The 21894-nt window shown below is 41.6% G+C and overlaps 1 protein-coding gene across 3 annotated transcripts in view; it reads right to left on the bottom strand.

Annotated features, from left to right (window-relative positions):
- Positions 1–11271: 11271 nt before the first annotated feature.
- The window catches only part of LOC147896712 (mechanosensitive ion channel protein 2, chloroplastic-like), a 90722-nt gene continuing 80099 nt past the window's right edge, over positions 11272–21894 (bottom strand). For all 3 annotated transcript variants that reach the window (XM_087381434.1, XM_087381435.1, XM_087381436.1), the window contains 5 exons: positions 18709–18819; positions 18382–18549; positions 18177–18290; positions 12845–12901; positions 11272–12699 (listed from right to left, as the gene is read on the bottom strand). In XM_087381434.1, the coding sequence (XP_087237560.1) occupies positions 11623–12699; positions 12845–12901; positions 18177–18290; positions 18382–18549; positions 18709–18819 (1527 nt within the window). In that variant the 3' untranslated portion in view covers positions 11272–11622. The remainder of the gene's footprint in view (positions 12700–12844; positions 12902–18176; positions 18291–18381; positions 18550–18708; positions 18820–21894) is intronic.

Genomic DNA, 21894 nt, shown 5'->3' with positions numbered 1-21894 from the left:
TAGAAGTAGAGCTTCTTCATCACTATGATAACAAAAGCTCTGACTTACATCTTGAGATTCATCTGTGCATATTAAAAAAGTATGAGCTACATTGTAGGAACATGTAGGCCTTGTGGAAGATGACATTACCACACTGAGAATTGGGTCAACATTGATGACTAGCCGGTGAGATTTATCTTATGAGGAGATCAATGCTTGTTTGAATTGTTGAATGGTTGTTGCAAAATGGATCCTGCTCGTTCTTGTACTTTAATAGAAAACAATTGCATAGTAGAGCTTCTTCATCACTATGGTAGCAAAATCCTTGACTTACATCTTAAGCTTCATCTGTGCCTATTGACAAAGTATGAGCTATATTGTGGGAAGATATAGGCTTTGTCGAAGATGACATTACCACTGAGAACTAGGTTGGCATTGATGATTAGTTGGCGAGATTTGTCTTATGAGGAGATTAACGTTTTGTCTACATTATTGAATTGTTGAATTGTTGTTGCAAAATGGATCCTGCTCATGATTGTACTTCAATGGAAAGAATTTAGATGCAACACTGATCTCCATGTTGGTAAACCTCACCAGCTAATCATCAATGCCAATGCAATTCTCAGTAATAAGCGTATCTTCTACAAGGCTTGCATCTAGGGTTATACTTATGGTATATTTATATTTACTATTGATGAACCCACATTTATCACTACGGGGCAAGTTATCTCGTAAAAGGTTACTAGGTCACCATGAATATTAATAGATACATGTTTCACAAATGTGATCACGTGATTATGTCAGCACATGATCACGACATAAACCTAGAGGTTATGAGATGATTTAGGCTCCCCTAATGCACAAGCTCTTATAATTAAGACAATTAGATTTGGTAGGATCCTGGTTCAAAGCTCCAAGACTCAAGTAAGGTTTTGGGCTAATTAAATGGCCTTTGAAGTTTTAGTCCCACCTTTTAATTAATTTATGAAAATTATGACCTCTAGTTCCCCCTAGATTGGCTTTGGAGGACATGCTCTTAACTATTGTAGATCAATACACCCATGTACTTAAGGTATATGTGTAAGCCAGGTTCCCAACATTGAACTGGTTGCTTACTTTTCCGAGTCCAAGTCCTACTTAGAAGTTTATTTGTATGGCTTGTACTTCTAAGCTTTAGTATGAAGGCCTTGAAACTTCTAGGTGCTCTCGCCATGTATGACTATAAAGAGTGCTCTAGGGAGCTTAATGGAAGGGGTGACTTAGTAAGAATTCCTAGAGTTCCTAAGATTTACTCCCACCATTCATTTCATCTTCTAGTCTGACTCAATAGTACAAAGAGTGTTAATGTGGCCTTGAGAGTAGAGGCTCTTAACTATGAGAAGCTACAAGTTGCTTCTAGATAAGCACTAGCTTGAATCATGAGACTCAAACAAGGACTGGAGATAGGATAAGATCACTTGATATATAGAGGCATAGAGATTCCATTACTTTTAAATTACAAGGTAGCTTTTTAAGTCACCCTTTCTCCATAAAGAGTGACCTTTAGGGTATCCATTTTAAAGGTTTTATTTTGTTTTGAGAGCCAACTTTCTATGTAGGAACTTACACCCACCAGACATCTCAATGAGGTTGCCATATTTTGGATAGGAAGCCAAATAGTGTAGCCAACATTAGGTGCCATTTATTTGTAATGTTTAACTTTGAAATTCCCACCTTTTTCTGTTGCACTATGAGAGCTTGAATCCAAGACTTTACACTCATGTCTCATTGTCTATACTAGTACACCAACTTCATTTGTTGTTGACATATTGTACCATATCATATATTATCTATTTACCTTCTAATACTCCTCCTTCCGTGCCTCCACTTCCACATCTACCTCCATCATCTCCTCCTCCTCCTCCTCCTCCTCCTCCTCCTCCACTCATCCCTCCACCTTTACATCTACCTCCACCTTCTCCTAAACGTCCACTGCATGCCTCCACCTTTACATCTACCTCCACCCCATGCCTCTACCTTTACATCTTCTTCCACCTTCTCCTAAACATTCACCTTCTATGCTATCACTTCTATCACCATCTCTACTACCTTCTTTGACATCCCCAATGTTGGAACTTGGGGAGAGAGGAGAGCTTCATCATGGAGGGGAGTGAGAACACATGAGATATTCAAATGGGTGTTCTATTCATTGTGAGAGGGAAGTCCCTCTGTTATAGAAATTGAGAGAGGGTGTCCTAAATCAATGGCACCTCTCCTACATCAAAGGAGGTAACTCCTAAATCATAGGAACTCCACAATCATAGGCACCACCCCATGTCTGGGCCTTTGCATTACATCATCACCTGTGTCATGGCCTATGGCACTAAGTGTGCCTCTTCTACACACACACACACAACCATATGGTTGGTAGTGGATGCACACATGCTCCTAGCAAGCCCTTGATCACACATATCCCAACATACCCCCCTCAAGGGTTTGCCTCTTGCTATGTCAACCAAGGATACATCTAGTTACATAGTTTCTCATGCCATCTCATGGTGGTCAAGGATAAATCTATGGCTAGGATCTCATGCTAGCAAAGTTTCCCAAGGGTCAAGTTTTACAAAAATGGGATAGGCCCCCCCCAAAATGGTTATCTCCCTTGCATGTACACGGATGAATCTTAGGATTTTTGTGGACCTAGTTTCTCATGTTTGCAAGAGGTACCATGGGGGTAAACGCATATCACATCGCCTACATCATATGGTGACTAGAGGTGATTTACAAAGTTTATATGGACTTAAACAAAACCATAACATTCTTTTTGGAGTACTAATCTAGGAAGAGAACCTCAAAATTGACTACATGACCAAGTGACGACCATAGTTCAAAATATTGGACTCTAGAAAGCCCAATCTGCATCTACCACAAAATTTGATTTTTCATTTGTTGATGGAGTTCTCTCTTCAACTAGATTTTATTTGTTGTTGATGTAGCTTCTTTTCACACGATATGCTTCATTCTCTTTGGAGTTGTTGTTCGTCATGGAATAACACACTCCCTTTTTCAATTGTAGCCAAAGGAACTTAATAAGCAAGGTATATTTGAAGCATTTCCCTTGTGCACCAAATACTGTGTGAAGATGATCCCAAGCTTCATGTGAAGTTTCAAAGCCATCAATGTGGTGAATATATGAGCCAATTAATCTCAAAGCAATGATAGCAACAGCCTTCTTATCTTTGATCAACCAATCAGCTTCTTCTTTTGTGGGCTTCTTTTCCTTTCTATTAACAACATTCCATATCCCCTTTTTCATAAGCACAAACTTAGCTTTTGTTTAGAAACTAGATCCATCAAACTTCTCTACTTGCTCGGGCTTAGTCATGTTTACAATTCAAGTACTCATCAATCATGGTCAAAGAGAATCACATAGTTATCATCCTAAATGCAAAGTATAATGACACTCATGAGCTCCATGACTGAGTTCTACTACTTAATACAATCAAAATAATGAAAATTTGTAGTAAATAATAGAAGCCCCAAACTTATGGTGATTGGTCAACACCCTTTGACCAAAATATAAAGAATTCTGCCAGTAAAGACCAAGGTAGATTGGAGGGTACAATTCAAGCTGAAGAGAAAAGATTTGAGAGGGCTTTCAAGGGCAAATGGAAGCTTGCATGCCAAAGAGAATCCTCAGCTAAGAAGAGGCACAATGTTGCGTCAGGTCACCTGGGATAATAGCATCAAACTTGACTAGTTTTTTTGCATTTTCTTCTTCGTTTGTTGACCAAATGCACTCAAAATTGAACAGTAGCTAGCTCATAAGTTTACCCACTAGTGGCTCAAAGGAATTGACGAAATGTCACATATGTAGGTGGAATTTCTTGAAAGATCAGCAAGCAGATATTGTGTCGATACGGGAAAATGAGGCAAAATTTCAAAGAATTCTTGGTGTCAAAGATGTAACCCAGTTAGAGGAAACTTCAGTTTAGAGGGCTCTAGGAATGGTTGCTTAATGGAGGAGAATAGAGCTAAGCAAAATCTAGGGAGAAAGAGGGCAGAAATGAAGAAGAAGGTGGAGGGTGGAGAAGAAGATGATGAGGTGGCATATTGAAGCTAGAATGGGCTAAGGACTCAAGGAGGATGATGCTGCTCTGATACCAAATGTTGCAAGTTGGGGAGAGATGAGAGCTTCATCATGGAGGGGAGTGAGAACACATGAGATATTCAAATGGGTGTTCTATTCATTGTGAGAGGGAAGTCTCTCTTTTATAGAAATGGATAGAGGGTGTCCTAAATCAATGGCACCTCTCCTACATCAAAGGAGGTAACTCCTAAATCATAGGAACTCCACAATCATAGGCACCACCCCGTGTGGGGGCCTTTGCATTACATCATCACTTGTGTCATGGCCTATGGCACTAAGTGTGCCTCTTCTACACACACACACACAACCATACGACTGGTAGTGGATGCACACATGCTCCTAGCAAGCCCTTGATCACACATATCCAAACACCCAACACAACTACCACTCTTACTTTCTCCTCCATCTCTATCTTCTCATCCCTCCACCCCATGCCTCCACCTTTATATCTACCTCCACCTTCTCCTAAATGTTACCTTCGATGCCATCACTACCATCACCATCGTTACTACATTCTTTGCTATCCCTAACATAACTACCACCATTACCTTCTCCTCCATCTCTATATTCTCCACCATAATAAGAGTTAGAGATACCCTATTTAAAAGTGTAGCCATGGACTTCCCTATTTTTTGCCCTATGTCCAAAAGGGCAATCATGAACTGCCATGTTTCTTCTCTTATGGTCAAAATGGAGGTCATGAGATCTGCTCTATTTTGAAGGGTGGCCATAGATTGCCCTATTTCTTGCCTTATGTCCAAAGGTGTAGCCACAAGCCACCCTTTTCCATGGCTTGGGATATGGATTCCTTGTATCTGGTCTAAAATGGCAATGTATGGAAAAACAACCTTTTTGGCTTTCCCTTTCAAACCACTATTCTTGTTGTGTTAGATAGTGATTTCTAGCACTTTTGCACTCATTTTTTCGTAATAGTCACTATTTTCCTCTAGCTAGGAATATGTGAGCTAGAAAGGGATCAAATTAGGCAAGAATTTATTGTTTACTAAAGGTTCTTTGGCCTAATTTCCTCCCCATAGGACATTTGTGGTCTTTTTGGAAGTTGGATGATGTCTCCTTGCCTATACTCATACATGCTTTCAGTTGTGTAGCGTTTGATCTAGTAGCATGGATCCAATAGGACTCGAGTTATGAATTGAGATAAATGAAAGAGTACTCAAGCTAAAAATCTAAAAGGCTCTTGATTTTCTATGAGTCTTATGTCCAAGGGGGTCAAACCGATCTCCAATAGCATCTTGATTTACTGTTGTGCTTCAAATGCTTCTTTGCATGTCATTCATGAATTTGTGCACTATATATATATATATATATATATATATATGTCAAGCTAGTAGAGCCCTTGAGGCTTGAGTTATGAATCAAGATGCTAATTAAGCAAGAATTATTTTCATTTCTTCTCTAGTATGTTCCAACTTCCACTCATAGATACCATTTAATAGCTTCTTATGTTCGATTGATTTCTTTTCACATGTATTAATGCACTTGGGTTTAATTTTGGAGAGCTTGGGCATGTAATCATGTAAGAGATGAGTACTCAAGCAAGGAACTTATAGACTTTCTCATTTTTTCTTGGTTATGTTTCCTTTGGTGGCTAAATATGTCCATGAATTCAAAGCTTTAGATTGATTGCCATTAGGTATGTGGTCCATAATGCATTACATTATGACTCGCACTGCTATATGCAACTCTTATTCCTTTGGCTATCACTTCACTAAAGGAGTAGCTCTTGCTAGAGTAGAGTAGCTTTGCCACCCTTTTTGTCACACTTGCAACTCTTATTCCTTTGGTTATCACTTGTCTATATTAGTTGGCTAGAGGAGTAGCTCTTGCTAAGAGAGTGGTTGTTCCACCCTGTTGTCTCACATGCAATGTTGTTGTGATCTTTCTTTTCTTTTATGTGCAATGTGCATATACTCTATTTATTTAATAGATGCCACTGCTATTTTGAGATAACTTATGCTATGACCAGGACTATTAGGGATATGCACTTTGTGACCTCTCTAGATGCTGTGCTAATTGTAGTGGATTTGTTATTTTAACCTAGAGGTTATAAACTTATCCCTCGTTTGGTAAATGATAAGGTTAAAAAATTTATGCTTGTCCTCATATCTATTATTTCCTCCAACTTGCCTCATAATGCTCCCATGTAGTAGACATAGCATTATCAATAAGATCATTTGGACTGTCAAGGACATAGCATTGTCAAAATAAATAGTTAAGATGGCATTGCCTCATAATGCTTCAAATGTAGTAGATAGAATTATCTCAGAGATCATTTACACTATCAAGATCATAGCATTGTCACTGAGATAATTCATTATGATCATTTGCCTATCAAGCTTCTACTTGTTGCTGTTTGTCTTGTATGTTTGCTACCAATGCTCCAAGATCAAGTGACTTGAATTAATAGGCACATTACAAATGTGGCATTTTTTTTGCTATTGTGTATGTATAGGAATACATATGCATTTTTTCTTGGATCCTCAATAGCTTCCCTCAGTATCAACATCATGAAGTTGGACTCCCCTCAGGGCAATGATTTTAGGATCTAAGAAAGATTGACCAATACTACTCATCGATCCTCTCAATAGAAATGTCCTCCCCTCTAGTATATTATAGCTCAATTCTGCCTTCAAAAAATATATTTCTCTAATAGGAGTCTCCTTAACCATCTAGCTCTAGATGCTCTTGTGGTGTTATTCTACTCCTATTGAAGAATAGAGGAATTGTTGGCTATTTTTTGATAGTCAAGATATTTCTCCTTGCCTCTGGAAAAGCGCCCATCCTTATGTTGATTTCCTATGATTATCATCACAAGATCAATGTAGGATGGACTAACTTCCTTTGCATTCAACTCCAAGCTATTTGTAGCTCTAATGTACTGTATTTCTTTTGGGCTACATTTGAGTGTGACTATTATGGTTTGAACATAGAGGTATGTTTGGCCTAGTGATTGCCACCTATATTAATAAGGTGATGAGCATTATTTGCCTTTCATTAAATTTTGGCTTTTCCTCTTCTTCATTTAGTTTGAAATTTTGTTCCATGCACATTATTGCTATCTTGAAATCTTGCATACGAAATTTTTTCATTGAATTAGCAACATATTTGTGTGCTTGGTCTACGTAGGACATGTATGCAATATGATAAGGCTTAGTTCCCATGTACCTTGGCCTATGTAGGCCATGTATGCAATACGATAGTGCAATTTAGCGCTCTAATGATCGCCTCTTAAATTGCATGGGGATAAGTAGAGGTTCTTTAGAAAAACATAATTGGACTTTCGAAATGAAAGAAGTTACATATGATGATGGCAACAAAGATAATAATTGAAAATATGAGAAATCAAAGATGTGGATGGGCAAAATGACTTTGTTGCAAATATGAGAAAGCAAAGATGTGCATAGGCACAATGACTTTGTGGCATCTATCTCCTTCTTCTTCTTCTTCTTCTTCTTCTTCTTCTTCTTCTTCAATATGAGCTTCTTTTTCTCTACTTTGATCGGTGTCCTCCTTGTGCTGTTATGACTGACTATGCATAGACACCTCTACCCCCTGACTATCTCCTCAAATTAGATTATTACATTGCTAGCCTCTTCCCTTCCTCTCTCCCTCTCCCTCTCCCTCTCCCTCTCTCTCTCCCTCTCCCTCTCCCTCTCCCTCTCCCCTTCCCACTTCTCCCTTTTTTCCTATGCCTCTCTTTATCCCCTTTCGTGTGGCCTACCCCTATTGCATGCTTCCATTGTATTTAAGACTCTAAACTGTCGGATCCCCTTATTTTATACTTCCATTCCATTAAAGCCACCAACCCATTGGATGCAAGCATTACATCTGAACTCTACATCCAAGCTCCATGATAGAGGTCATACTATTAGTGTTTGGACTCGATAGTAGAGGTCTTGCTATTGAGGCCCACCTAAAATAATATATTGGGCAATGATCCACTAGAGACTTTTTCTATGTGTGCTCTTAACAATACTTCCTCTTTCTTGTTCATTGACCACTTTGTGGCGTGTTAATGTGCTTGGGGAGTTACACTTCCTCTGAGCAAAATTATATTGGCGAGGTTTTATGAGTGATTCAAGATTAGCAATACCCTCAATACACTCAAGGACTGTTTAGTAGAGAAACTACCTTGGAAATTCATTCTCTCTCTTTTATGTCCTAATTTTCATTTTGGAGTGTTTAGTAGAATAAAAATTTTGTTTCTAGAGTGTTTAGTAGAACAAATTTTACAGATTTCCTATTCTATTAAGTAAGCACAATTAGAAAGAATGAAAAACCAAGGCAAAAACAATGACCCAATAATTAGATATTGCACTTCCATCGAACCATAGCTTCTTATATCTTACTCTTCATAGAGTTTTCTTATCACTTTTTTGGCTCTCATTAGAGGCTTCATCAATGAGAACCAATGATTATTTCAATAAAAAGTGAAAAATCTACTAAGACTAAATATATATTATGAGTTTTTTAATACTCTTAAAATTAAATTCAAAATTTGAGACTCTAAATGACATAATTTACAACTTATAACCTTGTAGACATGCTCAGATGGCCTTTTTTGCTTGATTTGAGTGGTTAAATGCTATATTTGGACATTGGATGTGAAAGTTATGACATTTTAAAAAAGTTGTCCAAGATAGTTTTGTTGGTGAAACTACCTTGGAAGGCTTCCTACAAATGGATTTCTTTGGAGAAACCCCCATGAAAAGGGCGTTTCTTCAAAGTCCAAGGTAGTTTCATGATGAAACTGCTTCCTTCAAATGAGTTTCTTTGGAGAAACCCCCCGTGAAGAAGGGTTATGAGAGGTTTTCTTCACTCCTCTATCAAGTAGGACCTATGAGGGGATTTCTATGAGAAACCCACTCTACACGGGGGTTTTTTCAAAATCCTTTCCATCCTAGTATCTACCATGCCTAACATCATTGTCATTGTTAGATGAAGTTCTCCATCTTTGTGCCAAGATCTATGGACACAATAGACATTCTCATTTGAAGTGGAAATTTGTGATTAACTGCAAACATATAGTTTCAAGGCTGATGGGAAGCACATTGGGAACCAAAATCCAAAGAAAGCAAGACATCTCTGCATAGCACAGCTACACTCGAGGCACCACCTATAATCTAGGGAGCATTTGACCTAGAATATGATCTTGGTTGTGGGATGCCCTCCTACCAACCTTGGCATCTACCTATGATAGTGTGGATTCGGCTAGCCAATGCTCCTTCCCAAGATTCAATCGAGCCTCCGAAAGCTAGGGCCTCCATTGTGCCATATCTTACATGCTAATGTGCCACTATAATTTCCCCACCTTCCCACTACTTGAAATTCACTGCAAAGGCATATTTGCAAGTGCTAAACAGGTGCCATTCTACCTATGTCTTTTCTTGAAGCGTGCCTCGCATTCGTAATTATGAAGGGGAAACATCACGCTGAGTAGGACCCTTGTCTTGGAGAGGTTTTATATCCTTTCTGACCATGGGTTTCCAATAGCTAGCCCTAGGGTTAAAGTAGACCCTAGGGGACAAGGCTATTGGCCTAGGGGGAAAGGTTTTCCATGACCTCAATTGTGGATCTTGGTCATGGGCATGGCACGATAGCAAGCTAGTCCAATAACTCCCATGTGGAGGGATGTCTATGGTATGGGACATGGATGTCTTCTGGGCTAGGGTCAAGCCATAAACCTTAAATATGCTGTGCCCATTTGTCCACCGAAGGAGAACAATAGTGATCGAGAGAGAAGGGGTAGATGTTTGGTTGGGGATAGGTGGTGTTCGTGAAAAGAAAGAGCTAAGGGGAGTGGGAGTGGCCACCAACAAAAATTGACGAGGGAGATGGAAAGTAGATCAGGAGGAAAGGGGGGGCAAGGAAGGCTTGGGGTGAAAGAAAGTAGTGTCTTTCGTAGGAGGAGATGAGAGAGAAGCTTCCTCACAAGCGGATTCATGGAACCATTGTCCTCTTAGACAAATGTCTCTACCCATCTTGATGTTGCGTGTCCTTGGCAGTGCATTTATGTCCTTGTGCATTGTCCATCTTAGCTTGGCAAGGGGAGTGGTAGAATGGCCAAGGGTGGCCATCTTCTGGCATGAGCAACAAAGCATTGACAAAATTGACCACGATGACAATCTACGAATTTTGATAGCAACATCCACCCTTTTACAAGACTTCAATATTTCTAAAATAATATTTGAAGCAGCACCCATACATTTGCATTTGCAACTCCTACATTTGGATCTACAGTCTCAAGGACCAAGGTCGCTATTGTGGACTATCACGATAAATCGTCATACAAAAATGAAAGACGTGATAATGCATCTCCACATCAATCATTGTCAAGCCATTGTACCAAGGAATAGAAAGACTTGGATCACACCAAGATTAAGCAAGCCATGCTGAAACAAAAGGTAAGTTATCTCCACCAATGTCACCAATGTGGCATGGAATGATGACCTTGATGTGACTTTCTTAGAACCAATCCCACATTTGCTTCCTATGAGATGAGGCTCATATTACAAGCCACAACTGTTCCATCTTGTGGTTTATGTGCCACACATTCAACATGTGTGTTTATGAGCCCCCCTAGCCAAGACCTACCTCGCTTTTCGTGATCTTGATCCTAAACAACAGATCTGCTCTTGAAGGCAAAGCTAAACAAGCGAGTACAAGTAGTCGTGAGCACTGCCTTAGGTTTTGCTAAATGCAAATGATTGTGAAGATGAATGGATGATTACATTGCAACACCTGCAATGGAGTCCCGTGTGTAGAACCATTGGAAAGTTCTATAATGCAACCGCTTGCAAATGCAAAGCGATGTGCAAACTTTGTGTGTGGGTGTGTGAGTGAAAATAAAAGAGAGTGCATGATGTGCTTGACTGCACTCTCTTCATTGCTTCAAAATTTTTAGCTTTTATGGGGCGTTTGGAGTATATTGATAGAGGAGGATAATGCTTATGAGTTGATTAGGGGCAGAGAGAGAGAGAGAGAGAGAGAGAGAGAGAGAGTTTTGCCTTCGATTTAAAGGCCTTCATGGGGACATTTCAAACTAGTATTTTGCCCTGTTAGGTCAGACATGCTTTAGAAGACAGATTTTCTCTTTGATGAACTGAATTGCCGTTGCACTGAGAACAAAACTTTAGCTTCCATAGAATTCCTGGTGACAATCACATTTTGTGTATACCAATGGTGTTACAAATGTAGCCAAACCAATCCTCCTCATCCGATTGAGGAGATAATTCATGCAGGATGCTTCGTAAAAAGCATATTTTGCAAATTCCAATTTCAAGGCCCGAGCAAGCATGCAAGAGCCTCACCCACAAAGGAATGGCTTACAGATTCATACATGCAATGCATCTCTCTTTGGCACTGCAAATTCCTGTCTGTAGGTCATCTCTTACACTGACAAACATCTTTTCAAAGCCAAAAATCATGGCCACAATTGATAAAATCTGTAGTCTGAAAAGAAAGGGCACAACCACATAAAATTTTTAGAAAGTTCATCTTTCTTTCATATCCAAATGGCCTGCACTTGATGACTGAGAATTATCTCGCCTTTCTTTCACAGTATTGTTCGGATTACCATTGCGTGATCCCACCAATTCTTTCTGGTCATTAGGAGCAGCGTCCTCATTGTCAAGAGGAAGCGTTCGTTTGGGCCCATCTATGGCCACTCCCAAAACTAAATTTTCCTCAAGTTGTGGCTTTGCTGCTGAAGAAACACCACCCAATGTTCGATCTGTCTCCTGTTTAGGAGACGATGGACCTGGTAATGTGGTAGCATGCACCTGTGGTCGCCTTGTATCAATCAGTAGATCCACATCTGCTTTCCGTTGTGTTTGCAGCTCTGTGTCATCTTCTTGTGCAATCTTGTCTTCTCTAATAGACGCAGTCTCTGGGTCAGCAGCGGCTTTATTCAAAAGCTTATCTGATTTTGTCCCTGTGGAGTGAGACAGTTGGTCAGAAACTCTGTTGCTGCTCTTTTCAAACTTAGTACTTGGGGGATGAGAATGCTTGTCTGACACTCTGTGCGAGAGAACCTCAGCAGTAGATTCTGGGCCCTCTGGAATGTTTGCTGGAGGTTTCTCAAATGCTGCTCCCAGCAACGTTATGTCCTTGGAATTAAGACCCATGGAATCCAATCCCTCAAGCTGAGGCTTTGGCTGAGCTGTTGCTGCAGATGAGCTTACGCTTTTTGATCTTCCTTCAGCAGTAGTCTGTTCCTTACTCTTTGAAGGGATCCTGGAATCAGATGAGGCTTCAGATGTACTCTCATTACCAGAGGTTCCCAATACAGCATCAGATCCATCAATTGCAACCACAGTACCATCTTTGGCATTTGGGGCCCCATTTTTTGCATTAGAAGGCTGCTCTGTATCACGTTGTCCATTTGCAATGGCATTAGCTTCTATCAACAGATAAGGCCTCCCTTGTGCCTCTGAAGAACGGCCCATGTCACGGAAAGGTGCACTGCGAGATTCTGCCTCATCATATATCCGTTGCACTGATCGAATTGGGGTAGCTAGGCGAGCATGATGATGGCTTATAACTTTCAACAAATCCAATAAAATTATTTCCTGCAAAGCAAGGAGATATAAACAGACTCAAAATCCTTAAATATACGATTCTGGGTTCCTCCAGCCCTCAGAATGGAAAAAAAAAGCCAGACAACCAACATTAAATCAGATGTGCCATAGGATCGGTACAGACGGCAATGCTGACCTTTACACGAAGGTATTCTTCAAAGTGGGAAGTCTTCACAAAGCAAGAAACCAAAACCTGTGTGCACACACCAGAAATCTCCCAATGATAAATAAAAAATGAATAAATACCCACATGGCATCTTTATAAATTCAGGTAATAGGACCATCAAACACCTTTTCAAACAACTAAACAACCAAGCCCTAGAGGCATGTCAAACAGGTTTTATCATTGCTAAAAGCAGCTGGCATAGACAAATTAGCAAAGCTTAAATGTATCATAGTCAAAAGTGTATACTTAGATAGCTGCTCTAAACACTCATCCAAGTGATTTACCTTCCAACATGCTCACATAACCTACGGTACCTAGAATAGTACAAGACAGCCTACAACATACACAATTGAAAGTTGAGTCTGCATTGATTATAAAACGGTGACGTCAATCTCCCCCCAGAAACTAACAGAGGCAGGCTTCTGAGCAACATTATATCATAGAAACTCAAAGAAAGAAAGCCACAAGGACACCTCCACCTCTTTTTGCAGCCGATCATATGACTTCAATACCTTTTTGGAATGGAACCTTCAAAAGGTGCACCGAGTTCCATAAACCTTCACCCAGGGCCTCAATGCTCAAGCACCTAGCCGCAATACATGAAGTTGATTGTTCATTTGAAGGCATTTCCAACGTGATCAGGAACGTCAGACACATATTACTACTTTCATTGCTTCCTACCTGAGATAAACTATTTGAAAAATCGTGGACTGCGTATCCATGCTGTTTTTTACCTCCATCAGCCTCATTTCTGTTTCCTTCTCAAAATGCCCACAAGAACAACGCTTCCCTTCTTGGAGGTCCTGGTTCCACTACCTGAACCTTGAGCAATATAGATGGAATCTGCATTGCCATGGCAATGGAAAGCTTGGGAGTTTAAAGCATTCTTGAAAAACTTGCCCTTTCCAACCCACATTCTCCTATTGTTTCTCGTACGTATGGCAAACCTTGATGTCATGTTGAAGCTAAAATTAAGCTCCTCTCCTCTAAATAGGTGCAAGAGAGTTCAAAATAATGGGAATAAGGTTATTATCATCAATCTTCTACCCAAAATAGCAAGCTACTCAATTATTTCCTTGAGGTTGGTCAAACGAGTGGAAATTGAAGCTCCTCTCATTCTCAATGAATTAAGCTAAGGTTTGACCTGCAACACTCCACTTGTGTTGCTCACCTCACAGTAGTGTCTTCCAAGCTCCTCAAGTCCATGCTAGGCAGCATCCTTATAGACTGATTTTTTGGCAGTGGGGCTACTACGAATCCTACTTGGAAACCAGTGGACATTTTGTACTTCAGTAGCATGAGTTCTCATTCAAAGGTGTGGAAGCTTTCTCCCACTTTCTCAGATCAAAAGTCCTAGGTACACACCAACTCTTATAGCCGTAACTAACACAGGTTGGGGTGTGCGCTTGGCAGGCCAAACATACAATCTGTTCCTGCTAGTGTCTCTTCCTCTTGTGCACATCTGAGTCTGATCCATCTGAGTCTCTTCTTCAACCACGTTTTCTTGGATGCTTGTCATAATCACAAAAAGTGCGCTGCATCCAACTTTACAAATCAGCCAAGATTTGAGAACTTTTCTTCCCATTCTACCTTCAAATTGTTGAGTTGCCCCTGCTATCACATCTACGAGGGTAGAATGGGTTATTTAGGCTGTCTGTAGTGTACTGTTCTCCTCAAATGAGTTTTTTTCCCATAGGCATGGCCCTTAGTCTTACACTACTCAACCTGGGTTGTGAGGCCAAGAGAAAGATCCCTCACACTCGGCCTGCATAGTATCTAACTCCTTTTTCATCTTTGAGCTTGGACCACTTGGGCTTCCATATCACTTATTGTACTTTCAGCCTGTGCAAGCCAAACATCCAAAGCACCACCTTGTTGTATCTGGCCATCTATTTCTTCTTGGAGTTCCTCAATCATGTAACAAAGGGGGTTAGTTAGTAGCTTTTTAATTGGCTTTGTACTTAGGGCTGCCAGAACGTTGCAATGTGGCAGTCTAGGGTTATTATCCCATAAGCAAAGCTGTAAAACAGCCTGCCCTAATTCGTATAAAAGGCATGGCTGCCTCATTTGTACTCAGCTTACGTCAATCCACTGTAATGCCAAATTTTATTCTAACAACAAGAGCTCCTAGCTCCAGCCGAGTTCAAGAAGGAATTAACTTTTCTGTCCTTCTACAGCCCCTCACAAGCCCTGTTGTACGTCCAGCTCCTCTCTCTCTCTCTCTCTCTCTCTCCATCAAACTCTACTAAGGTACTTTTCTGATCATTCCAGCATTGTTCTTTCTGTACACTTCAGCACTGCAATCCTTGCTCCTAAATGAATAGTCCTAGTCTACTTTCTGTTCTGAACCATTAGAACTCTCTAAGGGATAGCCATAGTTAGAACTAGGGTGTACGACAGCTGTATTGAACAGCACCTGTACGGACGACTGAAGCCTGCAGATCTGTGCGGATGTTGGCTGGCGCTGGCAGTGTACGGCTGTATGGACAACCTGTACGGTCGTTTGTATGGACAGACAGCAGGGCTATGCGCGTACATACGGATGGGCTGCATGCTGTACGGCGCTGTGCGCTTGTATGGGCGGAGTGCACGCCTGTGCACGGTACCTGTACGAAACTTGCAGCTCGGGCTGCGTGCAGACATTGAACGTGCAGGTGTACGGAATGCGCTGCCTGTACGGATTGCATACGTGGGGGCTGTATAGCAAGTCGTCACACTTGCAAGGAAGCTGGTCCAAGGTCTGAAAGCTTGCAGGACCTGGCTGAGAGCAGGGAGCTGGGAGAAGGTCCGGTAAGAAGCACCGCTCTGATACCAATTGAAAGAAAAGAGCAGACAACAGAATGGGAGCAAGTGAGCTCAAAGCTGGAGTGTGCAATAGAAGAGATGAACAAAGTACAAGAGTGAGAAGGTTTTGTCTAAGTGACAAAACCTCTTGTTGGCATTAAATTGGTCACTGCCTAGAATATATCAATAATTCTAACACAGTCCAACCCGACGATTGTCCTGGGCCCTAATGTGTGCACAAAGAGAGAGAGAGAGAGAGAGAGAGAGAGAGAAGGGGGGAGAGAGAGAGCTGTGAGAAATGGATAGCGCAGAATGTGTTTTTCACAGCAGAAATGGTTCAGCCTGCAATTGAGAAAGAATACAGGAAAGGTTTTGAGTGACGGGTTCTTTGTTTGAGTTTCAGAGGCAAGGAGGAGGAGGGAGGGACTGCAGGGAGAGTTAACGTGAGTAGGGAACGCGAGCAAGGAGAAAGGAGGGAGAGGATTAATGCGAAAAAGGAGAGGATTAATCATTAACGCGAGCAGGAAGACCGATTAGGGAGTGGAGATAGGTTAATTGCGAAAAGAAGGGGGGGAGGAGATAGAGATTAATTAATAAATAGGTTTTAGGCGCAAGAGCGAATAGGTACAAAGCACTATAGGAATTCACTATAAGGGATTCGTCGATAAACTGCCAATTACCTTTTGTCCTCGTAAGTGGAAATAAAAGGAGCTTACCTCTTAGCCCCTACTCGCAAGATAGTACCTTCAGCTATCCAGAAAGATATAGGCTTTACAAAGCCTATACCCACACATAAAAAAGGGATTATGCTCGTCATGTGCACATTCACAGCTCTTGATGATCACTCATAGGCACCACCAACACATATGTGCAAATCATTATGTGGCAACAAAGGATCCACCTTATTTGTTGGTGTATTAGTTGTCTCTCCATGCAGGCCCCTCGCAAGCCAAGATGAAAACTGCTCTGATACCAATGTTGAATCTCTGTCAAAATCACTACATAGACCAACTTTGATGAAATCCTAAGCTCAATGGGAACTTTCCAAATATATGCTAGTCTCTAGGACGCTTACTCTTAGGACATCTAGTTAGCACCAATTATATGAACTGTCCTAACCAGGCACTATCAACCCCTTTAGCCACTCAATCCCACTATTAAGCTAATGTCTTTACCTCCCAGTTTCCTAACACCCTTGACAGCCCCCTCCTAGGCATACCGCACTATTATTAATGTAACACTTACATCCTCACGGAATAAGGATTCTATTGGTTCTATGACTTCTTATCCTTAAGTAGTAAGCTAGACCCCTGAGAAGCAGGACACAAACAGCTGGTCCATTCCTTTTGTCTCCGCCCTTGCAGATAGCTGATGATTACATAGAATTTTGCAATCATAGTATAAGAGGCCCTTTTTCTTGGGGGCAAAAACAGTACTTACCCAAGCGTTAACTTCTCTCAAGAGAGATTCAGTTAAAGCTTTGAACACATCGATCATCAAGTATTTTTCCACATAAGAAACCAAGGAAGCTTCACTTCTCAAACGTTTATATTTCTTCTATTCAAAGACTAAACTTTGACATTCCTTTCTTCGTTTCTTTTCATTAGGCACAATACCCTTAAAAACGAAATTCCAAATTTTGTGCCTTTCAAGAAAAGTTCTCATAAACATAAGTGAAAAGAGTGGAAGAATCCATTGTAAGACATGTCATCAAGAAGCTTCAAGAAAAGCTATGGTACACTAAGGCCAGCTGACTTTATATGCTCTACAAAGATTCTAAATATTTGAATAGTTTTCTTGCAATTCTTGTAAGCTCTCATGTATTTCTTTGGTACTTCCCCCAGTGCGTTGCTTGAAGAGCAAATTTGCACACGACCGACTTGTATACTATTCGAGTATGCTGGTCCTACTTTGGAAGGGGACCTTCTTATAGGTACACTTATTTAACCCTACGATCCAGGGCAGCTTGTTAACTTCCTTGCAGGCAAGCTTCAATCCATTTCCTTAAGAAGTCTTTAACACCCAACTCCCACTTGCACCGTTCATACCATTCATATTTCAAATAAATTTATCTGCTCATTATATCTAAAATCAGTCCAATGCATATCTGCTATACCATGCAACTATGCACCACCTGCTGAAACACACGTCCCAGGGTATAAGCACCTATAGATTCTAAATTTGCAATCCTAGAACATTCAAGGAAAGAGGTGCAACAACCCTTAGAATCAAGGAGCCTGCTCTAAGAAGCCATGATTCTAAATCACAAGAGGGGCCTTTTACGGACCATACAGCAAATCAGGTCAAGATAGCCAACCATGCCCACACAATCTGGTTGACCAATCAGGGCAATTAACTGGGGAGACTGTTCTTGGAGGAATCCCCCATTTCTCAGGCAGCTACTTCATGAGTAGTATGGCATAGAACACTGCTGTCCATAGCAAGCATATAACCTTGAGTCCGTTTTTACTTTAATTGCTCGAACTCGGTATAATTTAGCTGGAACAGGGAATATTACCAAAAGAGCCTGATTTTCTCGATCGATGTTGTCAAAAAATACTCTCCTGTGAAGCCGTCTTTGCTCAACTTGTGGATGCTTTGCTAAGACCTTACGCATGTCTGCTACGATGCTCTGCAAAAGTTTATAATAGATTGCTCAAAACAAACATCCCATTACAAGCTACTTCTAATGATTTTAAAAAATTAAAAAGCAATGGTCTTACCGGTATCTTGCTCACATCTAAGTGGCTTATGCCAAAATGTGTCTTGATACGCCAATGTGATTTCTGAGTTAAATTTCGGACAATACTGACAGTAAACTTGTGATTTGGTATATGAACAGCCTCACGATCATCTCCCCGGACAATAGTTGGAGACCACCACCCAACATGCTGGAGACAAACAGGAAGAGTAGTAAGCGCTGATGCAAAAAAAAAGGCAGTGTGTAATGCTTCAAAGGTCAAGATGAAGACTCTGAAATTTTGCTTATGATAAGCACATGTGACTGTATTTTATGAGAAGCATTACAAAGTGCAAAAGGGGCCCCTCACCTCAACTGTGCCTGAGACTTCATAACCATCAATCTTGGTCTGTATCCACTCATTGATGACAAAAGGTCGTGTCGCATGAATCATTATACTTGAAAGAAAATTCGTGAAAATCTGTCATCACAGCTCACAGTTTAGCTTTCCTCTCTAGAGAACGTGGAATCAATTGCAATTAGTTGGTAATGATCGATAGAGTTAAATACAATGTTCAAACAAACACAGCAAGCTTTAGACTCATTGACTTCTGGCACCACATGATTAGCAAAATCTCCTATTAATATGTTTTGTAGCATGGAGGATGGAGATGGAGACAGTAGTGGGCTTGATGTAGTCACCGTCACTATGCTCCATTCCCCCAAATAGCTCCCAATCTCCAGTACGGACTGCAAGATCCTGTTGGAGATCCCAAGATCTTGCAAGAAATTCCTGAGAAGACAAGAGGCAGTCCCTTCGAGGTATGACCAGGACAAAACACTGTAGCTAGAGACTTTCTCAAAGTTGTCCGCGTATGAGGACTTTGAGTTCGCCGACGAGCGTGCCTTCCCTGTACTAGCAAACAACCAGAACCCGTCTGTTGAGAACGAAGAGCGCTTCCCCCTCCCTCTTCGACATGGACTCTAATTCTCAGAAAGTCATGGTGGCAGAGGAGGAAGTTCTGCCCGCCCCTCATATGCACATGCAGCTCAGAAGCCACGGGGGGGCTTCTTTTGCCTCCCCCCGGGATCGCGTCCAGCTCCTAGCTTTGCCTATCCAGATGGGTCCCTCCCCAAAACCAAAAGCAGCCCCTTATCATACGCTTTCATGATGCACATGCACGACTTCTTACCTTATGACATAGATTAGTCATACGAGATCATCCATTTATATCTATGGATCAGGTTCTCACTCCCATATAGGTAGAGGAGAGTCGCACTCGAATACATCAATGGGATCTGGCCAACAAAACGATGGGAAGTGGGTGTAGTACGAGATGGGCGACTCCTTATAGGCCCCCATCGGGCACATGGCCTCTCTCCCACATATGGGGCAGGGTCTATGGGACTCAGACAACCGAGACCCTGTGCTGCACCATTTGGAACCGTAATGCTACCTTATGGTCGGAACCAGGGAATGCAATGAAGGGGAAAAAGGGGCAATTTAGAGGACCTTTAGAGGCCTCTTAGGTGGGAAATATGGAGGGACGATATAAGTCCCCATCCACCCCTATTTGTACACTTTTGATGTGACATCTAATCCTATCTACTTCCCCTCCTCCTTCCTGCTACCTTCTGCCTACGTTCACTCACACGCAGACTCTCTCCTTCCTCTTCTACTCCCTTCTTCCCCTCTCTCTTCCTTTTGCTATTCTATCCCCTTCCTCTAAATCTGCCCCTACCCCCGTTTCTACATTGGTATCAAAGCTCTGACCCTGGCACCGTTGTTTTCCCTTTCCCCTCTTGGATCAGAGTTTCTTTGATCGACTTTATGAGAATCAAACACCCGTGCAAGTAGTGAGCGAGCTGGGCGCAGCAAGATTTGCCAAGAGGCGAATCCTGAATAGAATTGTTGGGCAAAGCAGCAATCAAATCGATCGAATCAGACAGCGCCAAACGCTCACGACTACATTCCGTTATGAATGGCACTATCTTGATCTGACGACGAACGAGTTGGTTCTCCACGAACTAGACAAATCTTCCTAGTTCTCGTGCAATCATAGACAACAACTTATCTTGGTTCGTCGCTCGTGATGAACAGCAGCTAGTTTTGGTTCGTTGTTCTCGAACCAACACCTAGGATGCGTTTTGGTCCATAGGCCATCCACGTATGTCACCTATGCCACTGTGTGCCATTGTCACCATGCTTGTGAAATCATTGTGCGCCATCTCTGTTCAACCCGCCTCCACGCGCAGGCACTGCTCAACTGTTGTTGGTATCTCTTGCGCCCAAGTTGCGTTGACACGTTGCCAACACATTGGAGCAGTGCAACGTTTGCATTGAAGATTTGCAACGCCCACTGCCTCTGCCCGCAAAAGAGACCCAAGATGCTTGAATGACATGACTGGAAGGTTGTAGCAGCTCCATTTCCCAGGTTTCCCACAATCTCGAGTAGCAAAATGTCATACGCAAAGCCTTATAGGCAGTCCAATGATGCAAAACCAAGAGGAAAGCTACATGTTATTGCAGAAAAATCAGTTATAAGACAGCATACCATAGCCATTATGTACAACAGGAAGAGGGCAAATCAATGCTTTAAGTGGGGCGAGAAATGAACTTCTGAGCACAGGGAGATATACAAAATGCGGAATACTCAGACAACCAAAATTTTCATGATCATTAAGCTCTCCGATGATGAGGAGTTGGTGGATGATCGTAAGATCCTTGATGTCAGATACAATCCATGCACATGAAATACTCCCCTTCCTCTAAGAACTCACTCTTGAGTTCAAAAGAAAGTCTGGAAACTCTCTCTGAAGGTTAGTCAATGTCTCCCATGTAGAGTCCTCCTCGACCCAATCCTTACACTTAATCTTGTATTCCGTGATCCTCCTATTTCTAACTTGACGTTCACGAAATCCAAGAATACTCTCGGGCTCGTGTGGTATAAAGGTTAAATCTTCAACCTCTGTAAGTTCCTGAGGAGTAACCACCTGATCCTCAGCACCTAGCACTTCTTTCAGTCGACTGATGTAAAATATTGGATGAATCCTTACATTAGGAGGCAAATCCAATTCATATGCAACTTGGTCAATTCTTCGGATAACCTTGAATGGACCACATAGTATTTGGGCTATAATTTCCTAACCTGCCCAGTACTGAGACTCTTGGATTTCATTGGGAATATGCAAGTATACCATCGTGCTAATAGAGAACTCTCTAGGCGTTGGGGTCTTGGAGACTCTGGCTATATGGTGGTTCCCCTATTAGGTTCTTGCAGTGGGACCCACGGGAGTGGAAATGGATTGATGAGGGGCACCGAGAGAAGAGCTTCCCCTTCTTTCGCTACACAGTCAGAAATGCTCGGAGGTTTCAGCTTAGCAGTAGAGGTTGGAGACCCTCTAGAGCGCCCCATTGGGATAGTTTTCAGATTTTCGCAATTGTGCAGAAAAACTTCTGGCGTAGGCTCTGGAAATCCCTCACGAATAGAAAGATCACACATTTCTTTGACTTTCTATTCATGGAGGGATTGCAGTGAACCTGTGGAGATCCAGG

This window comes from Dipteris shenzhenensis, chromosome 11 (assembly GCF_047967505.1).
Source record: "Dipteris shenzhenensis isolate YYH24624 ecotype China chromosome 11, Dip_SZ_1.0, whole genome shotgun sequence".
Classification (NCBI taxonomy): domain Eukaryota; kingdom Viridiplantae; phylum Streptophyta; class Polypodiopsida; order Gleicheniales; family Dipteridaceae; genus Dipteris; species Dipteris shenzhenensis.
The sequence above is the reverse complement of the archived record's forward strand: the minus strand, read 5'-3'. Positions and strand labels throughout refer to the sequence as shown.